The sequence below is a fragment of the Macaca mulatta genome, chromosome 5, assembly GCF_049350105.2.
Source record: "Macaca mulatta isolate MMU2019108-1 chromosome 5, T2T-MMU8v2.0, whole genome shotgun sequence".
Lineage (NCBI taxonomy): Eukaryota > Metazoa > Chordata > Mammalia > Primates > Cercopithecidae > Macaca > Macaca mulatta.
Window position 1 is genome coordinate 115302833 of NC_133410.1, and position 21917 is coordinate 115324749.

At 40.0% G+C, this 21917-nt stretch overlaps 2 protein-coding genes across 26 annotated transcripts in view; one reads left to right on the plus strand and one right to left on the minus strand.

The window, feature by feature from the left end:
• Window positions 1-7675, minus strand: part of LOC114678372 (uncharacterized) — a 109966-nt gene extending 102291 nt beyond the window's left edge. For 2 of the 10 annotated variants that reach the window (XR_013417258.1, XR_013417256.1), the window contains exon 1: window positions 6884-6989. Coding sequence is in view for 2 of the 10 variants with exons in the window: in XM_078002070.1 (XP_077858196.1) it covers window positions 6940-7169 (230 nt within the window). In the remaining 8 variants the exon portion in view is untranslated. Of the gene's footprint in view, window positions 1-6558; window positions 6705-6883; window positions 7306-7543 lie in introns of those variants that run through there. The other 8 variants (XR_013417254.1, XR_013417253.1, XM_078002070.1 and 5 more) reach the window with 6 other exon arrangements.
• NPNT (nephronectin) overlaps window positions 5098-21917 on the plus strand; it is a 77366-nt gene continuing 60546 nt past the window's right edge. For 12 of the 16 annotated variants that reach the window (XR_013417251.1, XR_001444893.3, XR_013417249.1 and 9 more), the window contains exons 1-2: window positions 6332-6587; window positions 8781-8881. Coding sequence is in view for 9 of the 16 variants with exons in the window: in XM_015138920.3 (XP_014994406.1) it covers window positions 6517-6587; window positions 8781-8881 (172 nt within the window). In the remaining 7 variants the exon portion in view is untranslated. Of the gene's footprint in view, window positions 5428-6331; window positions 6588-6675; window positions 6917-8780; window positions 8882-21917 lie in introns of those variants that run through there. The other 4 variants (XM_078002057.1, XM_078002058.1, XM_078002060.1 and 1 more) reach the window with 2 other exon arrangements.

The window sequence follows — 21917 nt, forward strand, 5'->3', positions numbered from 1 at the left end:
TAGTTATATAATCATATCATCTTCAGATAATGAGAACTTGGCCTCTTGCTTTCAAGTATTTATATATATTTTCCTTGTCTAATTACATCAAATAATATTTCCAGGATATTCCAAAATAAAAAATAGTGATTTCAGCACCCTCTTCTTGTTCCCGACATTAATAAGAATTCTCCCGAGATTTCACCATTATATAGTATTCTGGCTTTTTGTTTCAGATAGAAATATATCTCAATAGATCCATCTCTCTTCTATGAATAGGGTTTTTGTTTTTTTTTTTTGTTTTAATCTGGATTCTATAGTGCTGATCATAGGGTCTGTAGCACCCTTAAGAGGTCTTCTTGAGTTTAAGTAAACTTTCAGGCTCACGAGACTATCATGGCTACATATGGCATCTATTTATACAGAAGGATACAGGACAGTGACCACAGTTGGTAAGTGTAGCATCAAGTGTGTCTCTTTGGTGGAACACTTTACACAGCAGTACAGCTCAGGTGTAAGATGTGACCCACTTTACACGGGTGGGAAACTGTCCTGGCTTGATAGACTCATGCCCCTCTGGAGCGTCTCTTGTGACAACCCCTTAGGCATAGTGCCCAGAGTCCCTTCAAGGGATATGCCCCTTAATAGTCACTGTACACAGGAGATCCAGTCATTTGCTAACAGGTGTATTTGGTACTTGCGGTTTAAATGTGGTTTACCAATCAGGGGGCCATTTTAACCAGCAATATAGCAACAGATGTAGCCATGCATAGATAACTAAATATACTTTTTATCAATACATTCTAGATATTCTGTACTTTCAGTTGTTATTTATAATTTTTTATTTTGACTTGAAGACTGAATCTAATCTCATCTCACCTCTAAAGTACTTTGCTTTTGAAGTTATTTTCTCTTTTCAAGACAGTAGAATCAGGCACTCATCCTCACCATTCCACTAAAACCAGCCTTATCAAGATCATCAGCGATCTCCTTATCAAGTCTGATGATCACTTCTTAGTCCTGATCTTATTTAACCTTTCTATCTTTGGCTTATAAGACAATATACTTGCTTGAGTTTCCCATTACACCCCTATCTCCTCCTTTTCATTTTCCTGGATTTCTTCCCTACTTAAATTTTGGAACATCCTTAGTTCTTAGTCCTTAGTTCTCTCTCTTTTTTTTTTATTATTATACTTTAAGTTCTAGGGTACATGTGCATAATGTGCAGGTTTGTTACATATGTATACTTGTGCCATGTTGGCGTGCTACGCACCCATCAACTCGTCAGCGCCCATCAACTCGTCTTAATTAGATTTCTTCTCTCTCCCTCCACTTTCTTCATTCTACATCTACATTTACTTTCTCTCATCCAGTCCCAGGGACTTAAATACTATTGTGACTAACAATTTACATCTTGAGCCCTAGGCTCTCTGAGTTGCAGAGTTGTGCAGCGTACTGCCTATTTGACTTCTCCACTTGAATGTCTATAAGACATCTCACACTTTACTTGTCTGAAGTGTAACTTCACATAATAGTCTGTGGTGGCGACTATTAGTTGCTCTCTAAATTCTGCTCTTCCTTCTTCCATAGCGATAGAAGGTTGAGTTAATGACTAGGCTATGTTTTCCAGTCTCCCTTGCAATTGTATGTGACCATCTGATCTAGTTCATCCCAGTGAAACTGAACAGCATTAATAGGTGCTATTTCCTGGCTCTAGTCCTTATGAGAACAAGTGTGCCTCCTCCATACTTTCTTTTCTTCCATCTCACTAGCTAGAATGGTAACTATTAGAGTGACTGTGAAGGTGAGAGAGTCACTGTCAGGTTGGGACCTGAAAGACCTCATGGAACAGAGCTGTCCACCAACCTGATACACTCACTTCAGACTGTTACATGATGAAGAAATAATTTCTATCTTTTGAAAGTCATTATATTTTGGGTCTCTTTGTTACAGCATTTTAACTTTTCACCTTAACTGACATAGAAATTGGTACCAGAAAAGAAAAGATGATGTCTTAATTTAAAACCCTGCATTTTCTTAATGGTTAGGCAAATTTGCAATTAGAGATACAGGTAGGAGGACAGAGCAAAGAGTTTTTTTACTCCACTTATGATGGGAAGTCATTGGAGGGATTATACAGTTGGATTGTGGTTTTACTAGGCATAACTATAGCTGCTCTGTGTAGGCTAGAAAGCTGGTGATGCTTATGCTATTTCATAAAACTGTTATCTATAATAACTTGGAAGGCACATCACATATCCAAGTCAAAGGAATATAGTTGTAAAAAATGAGAATGTTAGCGTACTTCACTGTTCTTTGTTGATTTAAGTAAGGTATCATAAGAAAGATGAACTCAGGTAAGAACTGGTTGCTTTGCAAGCAGAAATGGAAGGAAGTGAGAATGTCCAGAAATTTAGGGCCTCTCAGGGCTGAAGAAGACAGCTGTTTTTGTGACTCAAACATTAATAAAAATGAGGGGATCCAAGCCTTGTGGCAAGGATCAGAGTAAGGTATCGCCTTCCTAAACAACAATATTATTTCAGCTAGCCTCAAGGTGGCCTCCATTAAGATGAGAAAGTAAAGTATGGATACAAGGAAGCAAAGAAATAAAGCAGGCTTCAGAAACTAGGACTAGAAAAGACTTTGCTATTATTTCCACAAGCAACTGACTGGAAGCAATTAGATCAGAAGCTTATCAGTTTTAAGGAAATCTAGTTGCCACAGAAACATGAATCTGTTAGCTCCTTAAAGCAATACTCAAGTCTTCAAATTTTTACCAGCAGAAAAGGCGTTGTAAATGATATACAGCCCCCTAGGAAGGCATTTTCTCTAACAGTTACTTCTGATATGGCTATGGAAGATTATGGACAAGGTAGTTCCTCTAAAAGAAGCAGAGTATCCCAATTGTCTAACAAAGGCACTTTCTGCACTGCCAGAACAGAGTCTCCATAATTCTTGCTCAGCTAGGAGTCAAAATTGCTGTGAACAAGCAGCTATGTGTATCTTTCTCTTACTAGGAGCTTTTAAAAGCAGTCATCCTATGCCTGTGCCACTACTGTGTATGGGGTGTGGGAAGAGGGAGCAATATCTTGTTTAATGGTTTGTATGACACCAACTATGAGAAGTCATTTCAGAGCTTGATGGAGAAAACACACCGCTTTTCCCTCTGCATGGACACGGGCTCCATCCCACACCCTCATGTGGCTCTCTCCCTCACTTCATTCAGTCTCTGCTCAAATGTTACTTCCCCAAAGGTGACCAAAGCCCTCCATCTACAATCACACCTCCATCATTTTCTACAACCCTAACCTCCCTTCATCTTCTCGTTACTCCTTTTTCCTCTCTACATAGTCCTTTTGTATTGCTCCCCCACTGGAATGTAAACCCTTTCAGGGCAGGACCTAGTACCTAGCTAGAAATTGCCAATACATTATAGGTCCTTAATAAAGATTTACTGAAAAGAGAAAGGACTATGAACTTCTAAATTTTAAAGGTTTGAAGTTGTGTTTGTGTCGTTCTATTTTGCTATTTATATGTATCACATTGTGGCTGGTCATAGAAAATTATTTGTGCAAGAGAAAATTGGGATTACTGCCTGCAAGGTGTCATTACCTGGTAAGAAGCCTAATCAAAAGTTTTTCCTCCTAAAACAATAGAGTTATTGCTAAAAGCTAGCTGTTTTGATCTTGTTCTTGTTCGTTTGTTTTTAAGACTGAGATAATGAAATGTCACTCCCATGGCAACTCTGCCTCTTTTTTGGAATGATCTTTGGTGGTCATAGTTGCAGCATAATAACCAGTTAGACCTTGGAAGTCCTTTAGAGTCTCCTTATTTCATGATTCAACAAAGACTGGTATAATTAGCTACATTTTACTCAAGGGAGAAGCTAAAGTTCACCAGGCAGAATTCAATTTAATCCAATCCATCTATTTAATCTTTGCTGAACTTAAGCCTTGTGCCAGGCATTGTGCTGGGGATATAGTGACAAGATAGGCACTGCCCTGGCCCTTCTATTGGTTAGACTAATGTCTCACAGGACCCAGAGTGGTAGGGAGGGAATTACAACACAATACATTAAGAGCTACCTTAGAGGATGCAAAGTGTAATAGAAGTATATAAAACACTAGTCTCAGCCAAGCAAAAAGTCAGAAAAGGCTTCCTGGGAGAGTGTCAGCTAAATTTAAACTCAAAGGGTAAGTGGAGACTGTCCAAATGAAGAAGGAAGAGGAATGGAGTATTTTCTAGGCCAAAGCAAATATATGGAAAACAAAAGAAAGACACGTGCAGATGGGGCATTACACTTTTTCCTCCAGTTATTTATCCTGTTTTCACCCACCACTCTTGCTCTTTTCCTTAGATCTCCAGTGTTTTTAGCTGTATATTACCCCCTTTCTCCCTAATCATCATTGCTCCAGTGAGGTTTATTTGTAAATCTAACCCAGGCACCAACTAACCAACCAACAAACAAAAACAGCTAAGGAGTAGCCACTGGAACCTGGAACCATGCCTACACTTACAAAAATTTGATTTTCTGCAGAAAAAATATTTGGACTCCTACATTTTTGGACTTCATTAGAAGGACCTGAAATGGATGACACCAAGCTGTTTGCCTAAAATAATGTCCCAAGCCTGAATTGGCATGGATCTTTCTTGAGATTAAAATAGAAACTTGTTTTGCTAACTGAAAACAACTTAGAAATCAAAGAGTCATTTAAGTTGAAACCATTATTTTTCCTTTCCTTGAAGAAAATTCCTGTTTTTACACACACTGAATGATCGGGATAGTGAGATCACCCACCACAGAACTTTCCATTAAAAATCTGAAGTTGTAGAAACCTCAAAAAGAAAATGAAGATGGGGGGAAAACGTTTGTAATGTAGCAAATGAATGGAACAAACATTTATGAGTACCTACTATGTGCCAGACAGAGTTCTAGATACCCGCCTTTGTACAGCTTGCATTCTAGCAGAAAGAAAACATACCAACAAAAATCATGCAAGTTATATAGTAATACAAAAGATGAGTGGTATGGAGAAAAGACAAAGTAGGGCAGGCCAAGAAGCATCAGAAGGAGGGCAAGTTAGAGGTTTAAATAGGATGGTCATGACTGGCCTCCTCAAAGAGGTGTGACATTTGAGCAAAGACTAAAGGAAGTGAGGTTGTATGCCATGTAGATATTTGCAGAGGGCAAGCTGCAGTTTTAAATAGGATGGTCATGATTGGCCTCCTCGAAGAGGTGACATTTGAGCAAAGACTGAAGGAAGTGAGGGTGTGAGCCATGTAGGTATTTGGGTCCAGACAGAAAACAGCCAGTCACTGGCCCCAAGGCAGGGGCATGCCTGGAACGTGCAAGAAAGGCAAGGAGGCCATGGACTAGAGGAAGAGAAATTAGGACATTGAGAGGTATGGGAGATGACAGATGATCACTGCACAAGGCTGTCACTCGAGGTAAGGTTGGGAAGAGGGGTAACTTGACTGGACTCATGTACATCTTAGGATAATCTTGTTTTCATTTGAACACAGTCCTTTATTTAGCACAATACTTTTTACTCTGCAACAACTGAACAATGATTACTTAAAATGGTTTCTAAGTGATCCCCTCAAGATCAGGCAGCACAACACTACTAGACAGTAGCAGCCCTTCCTCTCTGGCGGGCACTGGTCCCTAGAGGGGCAGTCCTATCCTAATGTGCTCGGGAGTTGAGCTGGTAGAGATAGAAACAGTCTGCTCATTTCTTCTTCAAAACCCGACTGGAGAGCCAAATATTTCTTTTGGTTAGTTAAAAAATAAAAAATATGCCTTTGCCAACTCTGTGGGAAAAGCAAACTCCCAGAGTTTGCCTTTGCTAATTTGTCCAAGTCGTGCTGTGGTTTCAGTAAATGCAGACACTGTTCAGCTCCAGCCCCATGAACCTCTCTGCTCTAGGTCTTCTCCGCCCTCCGGTGAAAGCTACTGCTCGCCCCTGAAGTCACCACCTGTTCGGGCGGAACCTGCGGAGCTTGCACCTACGCCTCGGGCTCCTTTCCTCCTCGACTCCTTCTTTCCCGCTGGGCACCCTGCTTTCCCTCTCCCAGAGAGGGTTTGCAACTTTTCTCCCAGGCTGGGGCTCGCCCTGCTTGGCTAACCCCCAAGAGCCACTGCCTTCCCGCAGCGCCCCTGCCCCGGAGTTGCCTGCCCCGCTGGGCCCCCGGGGAGGAGCCGAGCGCGCTCACCCTTCGCCCAGGGCTGGGGGAGCGGCGAGTCGGGCGCACGCGCACCCCCTGCCCGCCCCTGGCGCCCCTCCCTGCGGGCGACGCAGCTCCCCCTGCAGCGCCTCCCCTAGCTAGGAGGGAACCGGAGGGGGCTCCCAGCGCCGCGCAGCAGACCTGCTTCGGCCGCACGCCTAGCCGCTGCCCTCCGGGAGTGGCAGCAGTAGCCCGGGAGGCGTGGGCTGGGGGTTCCCCGAGACTCTCAGAGGGTCGCCTCCCATCGGCGCCCACCACCCCAACCTGTTCCTCGCGCGCCACTGCGCCGCGCCCCAGGACCCCCTGCCCAACATGGATTTTCTCCTGGCGCTGGTGCTGGTGTCCTCGCTCTACCTGCAGGCGGCCGCCGAGTTCGACGGGAGGTGAGCTGGGCCCCGATGATCCCTCTCCTCCTTCCCGCGCTAGTTTCACACTCACTGTCTTGGGTCACTTTTCCCCGCGGAGTTACGCGGACAGAGAGGCGTCTCCCCATCCAGAAGTTGGGCCATCGCACAGCGTGGCGCGAGGAGAGCGGTCCAGCGGCTCCAAGTGCCCGCCCGACGCGGGGCGGGCGCGCCCCTGCGAGTCTGGGACCCCAGCCGCGGCCCCTCGAGGGCGACTCGCCCTGGCTCGGGAATTAGGAATGGGGGAGAGGAGCGGCTAGAGCCCGGGATCTCACCTCGGAGGGCGCGGTTGAACCACCTACGCCGAGGTGACGCGCGGAACATCCCTTACCCGGGAAACTCCCGCGCCTGAACTAGACGGCTCTTCAGTGAGGAAGCTTCCAGGCGCCCGGGGGGAGGTCCGGGCTCGGCTCGGGGCTCTCGGGGCCGCTCACACAGAGGGTGGGCGCGAGTCAGCGACTGGGCTACGGGGGAGATTTGTGGGCCTCCCCATTTGGTTTTCTTGAGGGAAGGAGGCTCAAAATGAGGACCGGAGGGTAGGCGCTCCGTGAGTGTGAGCATGAGTGTGTGGATGTGTGTGAGAGAGCGCCCACACTGCGCTGCTCCTCAGACCCGGGCGAGCCTGACGGCGGCGTGCCGTGACAGGTTCCAACAACCTCGGGCCGCGTCTCCGCTGTCACTCAGCCGGTCCTCCCGCGCTCCGGGGCCGCTCCAGTGTGTGAGAGACACTGGGTCTGTCGGGAGGGTGTGCTCGGTCCCCCTCATCTCCGCGCAATTACAGACCAGGCTCGCCCCGAGTGCAGATGGCTGCTGCGGGAAGAGGTTTTACTCTGGCGCACACCGCCGCCCGGTCGCCTTCCTTCAGCGACTCCTGCCCCCACCCCTCCGTGTAGGTCCCTGCCTAGTCCTAAAGAAAGATGCAGCACCTGTTTTACCTGCAATCTTGGAACGAATCAGTTCCACAATTGATTCGCTTTCTTGTACCCGGAGGCGAACGGAGGGGAACCAGTGGAGCGCCAAGAAAAAGCACAGCTGCTTGTTTACTACCTGGTCGGAGGAAATAGAAAGTTCGGGGTTATTCTGTACTTTGGAGCTGGGGGTAGAAAAGGCAGGTAAAAGAAAAGGGGAAATGAAAAGATAAAGAGACTTTAAGAAAATGTGAGAGCAGCCAGAGTCTAGACCTTTTCATTTTATTTTTAAAAGCAATTCTGTGCTCACATTTGGGTATGTTATGCATTTCTTGCACACATATTTGCAACAATAAACCCATCACAAGATATGCATATGATGTGAATGCATATAGCTTTTTGTAACTTTAAAAAGATGTCTAAAACAGCCAATTAAAATGTTGATACCCAGAGGAAAAAAGTCATTTAGGTGTGACTCTAAACAAGGAAACAATTTAGCAAATAATGTGTCAACGTGTAATCAGGTATCCTGAAATCTGTATCCTGAAATTACTTTCTTTAGGCATTATTTACATTAGAGAGGAAAATACTACGAATTGTTGTTCTAAGCAAGTTTCAAACCACAAGGACACTTGAGTTATCAGCTACACTTTAAACTCTCCTTAGTTTTATTTAGACTTTTTTTCTAGTACTTTTTTTGTTTTTTTTTTGTTTTTTGTTTCTGCCACAGTTATGTCTCAAAAAGAGCTCTGTTACACTTGATTTTTGAGAAACCTTCTTTCTGCTCCTCCCCCCATCCACCTTTTATATAAGGCAGAAATTTTTTTCTGCTTTGACATGTCTTATTTAATACTTTTCAGTTTATGGTGAATCAGTCAAACCTGGCTTTCCCCCCAGTAACAGGTGTGGGTCTCTGAGGACTCTGTTTTATTTCAAGCTTCAGAAACTATCCTGTGAGTGGCAGCCTTGAGAATTGTTGGTGTTAGCTGGTGCTATTTCTAGTTAAGAAAGCATCTTTCCCTCCCCTTTTTTCTCCTACCCTTGTGTGTTGGGGGATGGAGTATTTAACTGTCTGCAATTTGACATTAGATCATAGCAGAGCTATTTCTGTGAAGGTGTTTTAACCTTAAATTTCTGCAGGCGTAAAAGAGTTTGTAGAAAATTGTTGGGTGTGGTTGACATTTTTTCTAAAGTAATAATAAAGAGGAAATTACCTTTCTTCTCAAAAGTGTCCTTATTTATTTTGAATCTTTTTGTTTGGTAGGTGGCCCAGGCAAATAGTGTCGTCGATTGGCCTATGTCGTTATGGTGGGAGGATTGACTGCTGCTGGGGCTGGGCTCGCCAGTCCTGGGGACAGTGTCAGCGTGAGTATCAAGCCTGGAGACTTCAGTTCCCTGGGAGGTGGGGCTTTCCACCTTGTTCATGGCTTCACCCCACATATCAGAGGGCACATTACTGAGCAAGGCTTGGCCTTGTAGGTCTGACTTGGGGATTTTCAGATAAAGTCCGGACTCCTTATTCTGCTTCTTTTCAACTTAAGCTACCTGTATTACGGCCCATTCACAGAGAGCCACCTTAAATGTTTATTTTAGCATTTTCCCTCAAAATCTGCAGCTCCTTCCTGTTTTCTCACCAGGTTTATTCCTTTTCTTTTTCTTTTTTTTTTTTCCTCTCTCTCCGGGCTTGGAGATGGAGGTAAGATAATGAGTCTAGACCATATTTACACAAAATAAGCTCCGAACCTTAGAGTACTTATATAATCCTCACCATAGCTGTTGTGTAAAGTGGCCCATTTGTAAATCCTTTTTTGAAGTGGAGTTGTATTGACAGTGTTTTAAATGGACCACCCAGTAAAATGAAACAAAGCTTCTGAAACAACATTATTTGTAAGTTCTTTAAGTAACCAACCTCATGTAATAAGTACCAAAGCAGAAAAGTGATTTTCACCTTTTCTATGACCACAAATGGATATTTTAATGGTAAAGTTTAGAGCTATGTCAAAAGAGTTTGAGAAATTTAGGAAATTTGTCCCCAGCATTTTATTGTGATCTTAAAATTGTATCTCACTCCTACTGCAAAAAAAATAGTCTTCAAATGATTAAGTACATTTCCAGAGCACCCTTAGAGTGCTGGGGACGGGGTGGGGGCACTTCTGGTAAGATAATGGGAACTAAGTTGGGTTCTACATTGGGATATATATTTTATTGCTAGTGAGGAAGGGGCTTAGAGGAAGAGAGAAGGGTAGTTACAAAGGCTAGAGCTGGCAATGGAGAAGCCTGCCTTGGAGAAGGGTTGCTAGTGTGAGGAGTCAGGCAAATTTAAGTTCAGGAAAATTGGCAGTTCCCTCTGCTATTTTAATTTTTGAGGATACTCGCAATGTCATGCTTAATTTTGTGAAAGAGGGACAGTGAGAGTCACATATTTACTCTAATTGCACATAAAGACCACAATCTCTGGTTGGGGATAGAAAGGTGAAGCAAATGAATATTTGCCTACCTGGTACGGAATTTGAGAACCCACAGACTCTAATAACCAAAAGAAGAAAGGACCCTTCTGTTGGCCCAACACACGCACACATAACCATCCTGAATGAAAAATGAGTAGTTCTATACCTGCAATCTCCAGCTGTGCAAATACTTCTGACACTGTAGAAGACTAAATTCCACCAGGCACCATTCTTCTTTTTGGATCATCTTCCCTTAAAACAATATTGAATAGACTAACCAGTGATTGCACAGCAGCTTTGCCTACTTCTTTCGTTTACTGGAAACTGGAGTTACCACCATCTCCCTTTAACAGAATGCAATTGACCCACCGTACAAAGGGTCTAGCCCAACGGCTCACACATAGCAGGCAGGCAAACATTTGCTTCACCTTTTACGTTTATACTTCCAAAATCAAAGTAGTTTCAAGGTTCTCTGTGTTACAATGAAATAAAATTCCTTTCAATTAAAAAGGCACAAATGGTTCTTTACCATGAACATTGAAGTTGGCAAGGTTGTGAAAATTAGCTCAAAGGTGAATGTTTCCTTCTGTGTATTTTATTTTTCTAGCATCTTAGATGGCCCAAATGTCTCTTGTCAGTTCGGAGTTCTGCCTGTCTTTGTTTTGATATAAACAGGTAGAGGAATGTGGGCTGAGAAGTCAGCTCAAAGGGGCAGAACAAATCAAAAAGAGGCTGCTCAGAGGGAATGAAATATCTCTGAAAACTTGTGATTTTTTTTAAAGAAAGGCTTTATGAAATTAAAAGTTTTGTCACTATGTTTGTTCAAGAAAATGCCTTGCTATTGTATCACAATTCAATCTATTATGATTCCTTGTAAAGATTCCAAATAACTTCTAGAGAATTTAATGTGAAAAATGTTTTTGCCCTTTTGACCTTTAGATAATCATGTCGTTCTTTCCCATAAGGAAGGGATAGTCTCCCTTCCTCATCAGAGATGCTCTGGTTCTCTTCTTTTCTGAATGATTCACTTTGGAATTTTCCTTCAAAACAGCATAGCAAAACAAAAAGAAACTATTCCCATTACTGCATAGATCTTCCCAACTTATCCCACAGAAGCTGTGTTTGTAGGTAGGGAAAGGTGGTGGTACCCTCATTATATTATTTAGCAGATCTTATGCCTTAGTGCAGTGACCCTTTGGTGAGTGTTTATTCCATTTGGTTGAGCATTTGTGAGATGTTTAACTTAATTTTCTTGTGAGTCAAATACACATATCTGTACAAAACATGCTGCCCTTCATTTTTACTTGCTATCTTCCTATTTATGGACTTGTTTGGAGAAACCGACTAATGTTGCAGGATGCTAAAGCTGGTAAACCTCACCTTCTGGCTCACTATGTCTAACCAGAGCCAGATATAGCTGGGAAACTTTACATTCTTCCCTCTAAGACTGAGGAAGGAAGGATCAGTGATGCTACTCAAATGGACATAGAAACTGTCCTGCTGCTTCCTGCCTGTACCACCCAACGTTCTATCCAAATATTCCTGCCTGCTGGGGAAAGCATGACCCGTTCCAGAAATAGGCAGGTTGTGTATTCATAGTTCTTTTGTAGGTCATACCCTTTTTTTTTTTTTTGATTCTTTGTTTTGTGTTCTTGACTCTTAAACAGATCTCTAGCATATTGAAAATTCAACATTTGATTTTCTCACTGTCATGGGCTTTGCTTTTATTGACTATTGATGTGGCTGTTTATTGTCAGGTGAAAAATTTTTAATATGTTCACACACCGATGATTGCATATTTACAGCACACAGCATCTTAAGTCACTCAGAGGTTTGTCACAAAATGTGTGTTTCTTGCTCTGTAATTTTTTTGTCATCTTGATGGCATGTTTTAATTATGTTATTTCTCTCCTTCTACCAAGTGGAGACCTCTGTAATAAAGATTTTTCAGGGTTGTATATTTCATCTTTAAAAGCTGTGTATGCTGTGGAAACAATTGTTAACCAAAAGCACTAGATAATTTAGGATAACTGAGTTCAATTCTGACTTTTGTACCTGAATAGCTGTTTAACATTTCTCAGCTACAGTTTTCGTATTACACAAGCATGTTCCTAAGGTATGTTGAAGCTCTAAACTGCATCTGAAAACTTCCTTAATGTAGAAAAACTATACAGAGTGTAAATATTGTATTTTTGTATAGTTGTCCTTCTGTTTACTCGGAGGTTTGACTGTATATGTGGCTTATGACAATAGCATTTTTGTTGAAAGCATTTTATAGAAGTGTGAAGAAAAACTCAAAATACAACCAGTTCCAAGTTTTAACAAAACTATTCCATTTCTGAGTTCTTTGGCTGTCATTGAGCAACTTGTGGTTTCTGAAGGAAATGATGTGAATTAGGATGGTTTTATATCATTTATCCTTAAGAACAGGGAAAATTGAGATGTTTTCTTATGTTTCTACTGGAGATTTTGGAAAGATGTGAAACCTACACCTACAGCTTGACATTGCTTAGTTAGCTCTGAACCTCATTTCCTGCTGCCTCTTCCATGTAAAGTGAAAATTTTGGATTCTTATTGGCTTCAGATAAACTTACAGTTTAGTGAAACATAGGGACTGAGATACAGTAATTCATTCTGAAGCTATTTTGGAGTGGTCAAGTAATTTTAGTTGTATAACATATTACTGGCTAATGATTATGGATATTGGAAATGATGAAAAATTATTGAATTATTTCTTTCTGCATTTCAAATGACATGGCTATTGATTTTGAGGACAGAATTTTGATTTAGTAAATAAAATATTTAAATTTTCATTTCTTACTCCTATCTGGATTCAGATACTCAGTCTTATAAATGGAACATGATTTATTTTTGCTCCCTATACTGGTCATTAACTTCTTGTCCATAATCACAAAACTATATAGATTATATATTTCTTTGATTATTTGGATTTTGAATGCTTCTTTGATTATTTGGATTTTGAATACTCTCTTTAAAATAATCAAGAGAAAATTAGAGCTGTTAGAACATTAGAATTTGTTTTGAAGACCACACATAGTGTTCCCTCCACAGAGAGGTTATACTAGTAAATGCCTTTCTATTTGAGGTCAACAACTATGACAATTTCCATTGAACATGAATTAGTATTTAAAATGTAAAGCAATTTTTAGGCCGGGCGTGGTGGCTCACGCCTGTAATCCCAGCACTTTGGGAGGCCGAGGCGGGTGGATCACAAGGTCAGGAGATCGAGATCATGCTGGCTTACACGGTGAAACCCCATCTCTACTAAAAATACAAAAAATTAGCTGGGCGTGGTGGCGGGCACCTGTAGTCCCAGCTACTGGGGAGGCTGAGGCAGGAGAATGGCGTGAACCTGGGAGGCAGAGCTTGCAGTGAGCCAAGATCGCACCACTGCACTCCAGCCTGGGCGACAGAGCAAGACTCCGTCTCAAAAAAAAAAAAAAAAAAAAAAGGCAATAATTATACCTGTATGCACCCAAGAAGTAACAGGGGCTCTCAAAAGGGGTGAGGATTGTACTGTTTATATCTATGTTGAAGATTGCTAGCAGAATTCTGGGGTCAGCCTAATGGAGCAAAGTACACGTCATTGTCCTTAGTGTATTAGTTTCCTCCTCTAATTTTGAGGTGAGAATGCAGAATCTGGTGTTTTTTTTGTTGGGTTTTTTTTTTTTTTTTTTTTTTTTTGGGTAGGAATAAAAGCAAGGCAATGGGTAATTTTATGATTACTTGCAACACTAAACTTGAATCCACAAATCCTTAGGAAGTGAAGATTTTGATTAAGAATATTTAACTGCTACTTTCCTTGAAAGGTTGTTTAAGAACATCATGTACCTTTGGGTAACTTCAAGTGGTCTTGGAATGCAGATTCCAAAGTAAGATCAGCGTTGAAGAGTCTTGACCTTTTCAAACAGGTAATCTGTTAGTATGTGTAGTCTTCAAAGTTAAGTTTCAAAGAAAGTGCTTTGCTCTTTTATTCTTTTCCCCAATTAGAACTGATCTTATGTAATACTATTAAGATCTACTAATTTCCTGAGATGCCTTCATAAGCTTAATCTGGCCAGGTCTTAACCTTTATGGATTAGAAATTTTAGTACTTTTTAAGCTAGAAGGCCAGTAAAGGGAAGCACTCTCCTCTCTGCCAGTTCAGCAACTAGATCTGTCCTCAAATACCTGCCACAGGGATATGCTGCTTGAAGTTGCCCACGCATATACACACTGGGACCAAGAAGGCACTTCTGGTCCCAGAAACAACACTGTGTTTGCTTTGTGGAAATTTTTGATAAGCTTTCAAAAATGTAGGTGGCTTCTCCCTCACCTCCTGTAACCAGTGTAACTTCCAGCATTTCTTTTTGTTGCTTTTTATCTATAGAATTCATGTTCTTTGCATTTTGAGTTAGTTGAATCCACTGCATGCTTTCCAGATGATAAGTGATGCTCAGTGATTCTTTGCAGTGTCTTTCAGTGGCTAAGGGAAGATATTCATCACAGGGATGGGCCTTCATCATGGGGGAAATGGAAGGGCAAGGGAGAGGGATTCTGATGGCCTAACCCTCATTATTGCCTCCCACTGTGACATGCAGACACTCTTGCCCCTTTCCCATTGATTTTCTGCAGTGTTTTAAATTTTTCCACCAATCTTTGGAAAATATTAATTTATTTTGTAGGAGAAAATATATTCATTTCCTCAAATATCCCTCCTCAGAGCAACAAGCATGATCAGTTTTTGGTATACTTTTAAAAATATTTTACCTACTTATGGGTAAATTGCAATAGATCTCTCCCCTACCACCTACTTGTTTTGTGCAAATGAAAGCCTACTATATACACTGCTTTGTATGCTGCTGCTTTTTCTTAACTACCTGTTGAAAGGTTTTCTTCATAGACTTCCTTACTTTTTTTTTTTTTTTTTTTTTTTTTGAGACAGGGTCTTGCTCTGTCTCCCAGGTTGGAGTGCAGTGGCACAATCTTGGCTCACTGGAGCCCTTACCTCATGGGCTCAAGCCATCCTCCCACCTCAGCCTCCCAAGTAGCTGGGACCACAGGCATGAGCCACCACACCTGGATAATTTTTGTATTTTTTGTAGAGACTGAGTTTTGCCATGTTGCTCAGGCTGGTCTCAAGCTCTGAGCTCAACTGATCTGCCCACCTCAGCCTCCCAAAGTGCTGGGATTATAAGCCTGAGCCATCTTGCCCGGCTGCCTCCTTACTTTTTAATGGACTCAGCATTCTATTGTATGGGTATACTGTAATTTATTAGCAAGTCTCTTACTGATGAACATTTGTGTTGATTCTAATCTTTTGCTAACACAAGCAATTATAAAAAAAACTTTGAACATATGTTAAAAATGTTGTTTTGCGTGTTCTCAGTGTTTCTGCAGAATAAATTTTTATGTGTGGTCAAATGGCAGTTACATTTGTAATTTTTATCAATTGCCCAATGGCTTCTTACTCAGTAGAGAAGACAGTTTAAGGGGAAAGACTGAATGGCAATACTGACCCAAAGGCTCCAACAATCCCATATCCAGAGTCTGATCTTTCCTTGATTTTAGTATTCTCTGATCCCTTTTCTTTCCCAAGAAATCCTTCTGACAACTCAGTGAATGTCCATCTGCTCCCATTTATCATCTGTTTCCTATCAGACCAGAGGCAATGGGCTGAAGATAGGAGAATGGAGTGAGACGTGTCCATTTGCCAGGGTCTTCCAATGGCTTCCTGCCTATCCTATACTTGTAAGAAAGATCCACACATTCCTTTAGGAATTATTTAATTCATTGATATTTTATTATCTTTGTAGTTTAGCCATAATTTTTTTTTTCTTTGAGGTGGGGTCTCACTCCATCGCCCAGGCTGGAGTGCAGTGGCAGGATCTCGGCTCACTGCAACCTGCACCTCCTGGGTTCAAGCAATTCTGCCTCACTCTCTCTCGAGTAGCAGGGATTACAGGTGTGCACCACCACACCTAGCTAATTTTTGTATTTTTAGTAGAAACAGGGTTTCATCATGTTGGTTCGGCTGGTCTTGAACTCCTGACTTCAGGTAATCCACCCACCTTGGCCTCCCAAAGTGCTGGGATTACAGGCGTGAGACACCAGGCCCAGCCGTTAGCCATAATGTTTATACCTATGTATGTAGTATAGGCTTTTTTTTTTTCCTAGACCCATGACCTATTAAGGAGGAATATGTAGAATTCTGAGATCTGAATACCATTTTGGGGACACCTTTTATGATAAAAATATTTTCAGAAAATATTAAGATATTTTTGTACCAAAATACTTTTTGTAGTGTCCTTAAAACCATAGGGGCATATATTTTCTATTAGTTATTCTGATCCTTATTCCAATTATATACTTAAATTGTCTCCTTTTAAAAAAGCAAGAAATGCATGGTTCGGTGAAAAATTAAAAGACACATACTAAGAGCAAGACGGCAGTGAAGGTAAGTATTTCTAACTTTGCTGTTTTCTTGACACCTAGTTCCACCTTCCAACAGGCTACCACTGTTTCCTATTGATCCTTGTAGAGATTTCTTAACATTTTCAAAATTTCCCTTTTTCATAAATGATGGCATGAAGTACAAACGATTCTGTATCTTGATTTTTTTTTCATGTAATGCTACATTTTGGAAAGCAGTCCTCATCAGTTATTTAAACCTGACTCATTCTTTTAAATGGCTATACAGTATGCCATTACGTGAATGAATGTACCGTAATTAACTTAAAAATACCCTAGTTATGTACCTTTGAGTGGTTTTCAATATTTTGTTTTTATATAACATGCTGCAATCAATATCTGCGTATATCATCATCACTGTTGTGTACCTTTAGATATGGAGGACATATCTAAAGACATTTGATTTTTGTATTAGTATAATAATTGAAGAGCTTTCATTTTATTGTTACAAATTTTCTTATGTTAAATATGTGATGTAAAGGAGTGTAAATCATGGCTAATATTAGAGTAGAAACTTTCTGTTCAGTCACCTTCTATTTTTGGTTCCTTAGAAGATACCTTAAAAGATAAATTGATTTCTTTATTTCTATTTGTTTATGCCCTGTCTTGTTTGGGAAAGTATATAAAGTGGCTTCTAGGAATTCATACAATTAAAATAAGGAAATAGGGGCTACATGGAGGAAAATGGGAGTAAAATAGAAATATTAGGTGGAGGGTTTTTCAAATGCAGATATGTAAGCCATAGGATCCTATATACGTACTACAATTTGGTTATTAGCTTCTGGTAGCCAAAGGTAAAAGATGTTGTTGCTGATTTAATTTGTGTCATTTGTTAGGGAAAAAGCAAACCAGTTATCTGGCAGAAATTACGGTTTTCGTTCATGTAGTTCTGAAGGAAGACTTTCACGTGGCCCTTTGCAGAGTGGGAGTGAATGATGGAATGGAAGGGGCCACAGCAACATTCCTATCATGAAGCCAGTGGTGGTTTTTGAAAAGCTGTTTCATAGAATATCCGTCAGCATAAGATGAGGCCCTTACTCTAGAAGTACGGTTCACGGAAAGCTGTTCTATACATAGTTTAAGAAGCATTATGTACATAGCTTTGTGACAGCTCAGCTGGATTCAGCCCAGAACATCTAGCTGTGATGGGTGAAGTGTATAGGGTTTTGGATGGACAGCTCCAGAATAGACAAGATCATTTCAGGTTAGAATCACTAACAGTGTTCTGAAGTTCGCTGTGTTATTTAACAGATTAAAGGCCAGTTCATTTTTTTTTTTCTTTTTTAAGTCTATATATTTTGAAGATCAGTAAACAACTGATGGAGTTGATATCCAGAGACATTGTGAATAGAGCATGGATAGGGCCCCGCCTAGGCTCCAGTATAAGGAGGATCTGCAAAGAAAGCAGTGGGAGATTTTTTAAAAACAATTTTGTATCCATTGGATAGCAATATATAAATTCATCATCATTTTGCTATATACTTATTCATTTCCATGCCAATTATGGCTTGGAATAAAGAGGAAAGGCATGAACATTGTTCCTAGGCATCATTTACCCTACTGATGCTGATACATGGATACGGGCCAGTGAGCCCAGGAACAACAGAATCCCTGACCAGTGCTTATTTCCCCAAAGTTCCTGATTGCTATAGGTGTTCCAGGGAATTGAAGTAACCTCAACTGTTTTCTTAATTCACCTGGATTTATAAGGGTTTATTTATATAAGTTGCTTAGACCTGAACAGACTCAAAGCAGAGTCTATAGGCAATACTCTGCATATCAACATCCCGTACCCAAACCTGAGTCATCTTTTCACTGGGTGTGCGGAAGGTCTGATTCTCATGTACTGTTGAAGCCCTAGGCAATAGAACCTGAAATCCTGATGCACATATACCCTAGGATAATTTCTCTCTCAAAAAATGCAAATAGTAATTTTTAAAAAGATGACTCAATGATATTCTGAGAGGGCAGCAATCCAGTAAGGTTCGCATCTCCTTGGGAGTAACAAAAAGAAGGTCTTCAAACGCCTTTTCTGCAGAAACTAGTGTGAACCAAGAATCTGCCTGTCTGAATTGTCACCCTGTATCAACGTGGCGGCGAGGTGACAAAGTTAGCATTGCCAGGGCCAAGGTTTTCTGTCTTCACGGGAACAAACAAATGATCAGTCCTCAGAGATAGTAAAATGTAGCCAAGATAATTTGGCTTGAAAAAAATTCGAAGTGATATAAATCACCAACTACAGCCATTGAAGATACTAGTAGCATATTGACGGTACATCCCTGGGAACATGCCAGGGCAAATTGGGGTGCAAAATACACCAGTTATTTAAAAATTGGTATGTTATAAGGTAAATAATTCAATTAAGTAATATCAAATACAAATAAACTTTTTATTTTAATTCACTAAGACTTCTTTTTAAGTTTTCTGATTTTATTGCTACTGATACATAATTAAAGACACAATTATGGCCATAATAGAATTCCTAATAAAATTTCTAATAAAGCCAGAATGAAGGAGTATATTACAGGCCAGACATGATAAAGCATTATGATGTGTGGTAAAATAGTGACATCTATTTTTTCATTCTATATTATTTTACAGATTTTCTGAAGAATTTTAGTTTAAACTTAGCCTGCTGAAATACTGTTAAATCAACCTGTTATTCTTAACTCTGATGGGAGGAAAGAGATATGAATAATCAAAGTGATTTCTTAGCTTTAGAAGATAGTTGTTGTTTCGGAGAACAAACAGTTTTTTTCTGATTATATTTTATTAGAAGCCTTCATTTTCTGCCATACATTAGCTTTGGTAGTTACTAGATGCCAAGGGAGTGCAAATTTGAGAATAAGGATTTGGCATGGGTTATTTGCATGTTGAGAGTCAAGATTTAACTAAATTTTAAAACCAAACACTTCATTTGATCAATATCTTTTTAACCATTCTGTAGATTAATAATATAAATTCTCCAGAACTGACATTACTTTGCTGTAATATCATCAGATCACAAGGTTAGGGTTGCCTTTTGTAAATGTTATTCACTTACTCTGAAATGTTAGGAAATATGTCATCACAGTTTAAATTTGTGATAATATACACAGAAGGAAAACACAGCTAGGAATTTTGGATTTATGCTTACTTTGCCAAAAACCATGTTGATTTCTGAAAAGCTTTAGCCCTTTTTTTTTTTTTTTTTTTTTTTGAGGTGGTGTCTCCCTCTGTCACCCATGCTGGAGTGCAGTGGTGCAATCTCAGCTCACTGCAACCTCTGCCTCCTGGGTTCAAGCGATTCTCCTGCCTCAGCCTCCCGAGTAGCTGGGACTACAGGCACCTGCCACCACAGCTGACTAATTTTTTTGCATTTTTAAAGCAGAGACGGGGTTTTACCATGTTAGCCAGGATGGTCTCGATCTCCTGACTTCGTGATCTGCCCGCCTCAGCCTCCCAAAGTGCTGGCATTACAGGCTTGAACCACCGTGCCTGGACTAGCTTTATTTTCATAAATCAAAGTTCTTAAATTCAGTTTCTAAGGAAAGCCCCTAAATGGTCAAAGGTTTGTGTTGCTGAATTTCAGAAACTCCATGGATGGGCTTTCCAAACATAAACTTCCCACCAAAATAGTGTTCCAAAGTGTTTAGTGCCTCTATTTTATTTTAGTGTTAAGATTTTTTAGGTACTTGGTAATTATCTGCAAAATATTTACATACCAACAAATAGCAAAGCCATTGATAATTAATAGAAAAACACAAATCACAGTTTATGTTTATTTATATTTTTTAGTGTATTTGGGTGTTTAGAGTTGATTTTACATTGTGTATACTAACTATGGTAACAGATTATTTCAAGTTTACATGATTATAGAAATATTTTATGATGTTTGACATAGATAGTGGTGGTTTCAGGGTCCCTTGTCTCTTGGTTGAGTTTTTACATCCCTGAAGAATTAAAAGATTGTGTCTTGGTGTCTATGTATGGCCAAGAATTGAGACATTCTGATGTACAGTTTTATTTCCTAACTAAGGCAGAAGTGATTTTTGAAACAATTACTTTTTGGGAGAAAAGTATAAAATTATGAAGAAATAACGTGTAGGTTTGCTAAATGTTGTGTTCTTAAATCTTGTGTTGAGGTGTGAAGAATTTTTTTATGTCTTTAATAGTTCTAAACTAGCGTACTGAAAGTTGGGATCATCCACATTGCTACTTAATTTGTTGTCCATAGGGTCTATTGTCTTGGATGTTGGTGTTATAAATGTACAGAGTTAGGTAGTTGTCTGTGAAGAGTTTGCAGGCTAATATCAATGTTTTTGACAATGAAAAATATAGCATGAAAATTAAGGTTGGGGTATAGAGACCTTTTTAGAGCTATTGCTTTTTCTAGGTGATGATTAAGGTTGGGAGGCAGAAGTACATTGTGTCAGGGAGGACCTTTCCCTTTTATGCATGCACCTGGCATTTATCACCTTTAACAAAGTGCATGTGTCATGCTGTGCTGCTTGCTTAAGGGGGTGTATGCCTCCAGTCTGAGTCATGTTGTAACTGCGTCTTAGCTTGTAGCATTTTATTATTTCTTTTCCAAAGTTTATACTTGGCCTAATATTTAGACATTTTATAATTCTTTACAGTAAATGAAACTATACATCAGAAGATGGGCATACCTTTGGATTTAAAAAAAAAAAAAAAAAGGCTCAGTTCTTTAAGGTTTCTTATCCTGGATTTTCCTAACACTGTCCAAAGTTCAGGACTGGCTCCAAACCCATAAACCTGTGTTTAGCAAGCAAGAAACATAATCCCCAAATAGTTTAGTTTCTCTGGTTTATGAGTCACAATTTCATAAAATCATCAGAGTGCTTATTAATTTCAACCACATATAGTAAAGTGAAGAACCTTCAGATGAACTGAAGCAAGGGTTCTTAGGCAAGTTGCCAGAGAGAGTTCTAGAGTTCTAAGCTAGCTGAGTAGCTTTGCTGAAATGTTGCTTGTATTTGCTACTGTGGCCATTTTATGATAGCTATAGAGCAACAGATTATCAAGAGAAAATGAGATAGATTTTTCAATATTATGTGCTATCAATGAATCCTATTTTAGTGAATCTTTTAGTGGGGTTTATACTGCAAAAAAAATGTATGTAGGGCATTTATTTCTGGCAACTTTCATAAAAATTGTTGTGATGGTTGCGTATAAAAATTTCCTTATCCTTCAATAGAGAATAGATCCCAGAAACTTCCTAGAAGTAATCTATTCCAGATTTAACATTGCTTTGACATAAAATGCAGTTTTGTGTAGTTTTAAAATGCAAATTAAAAAATATAAGATATTGACTAAAATTTTATCTTGAAGTCAGTTATATATTGATACCATAAAACTTACTAAATCTAGATATTTCAAGACTAACTTATAGTAAGTAGGAAAAATATGACCCAACCTTAAGATACTACAAGGATAAAATAAACTATACAAAACTGTTTGGCTATTTGGTACTAATACAA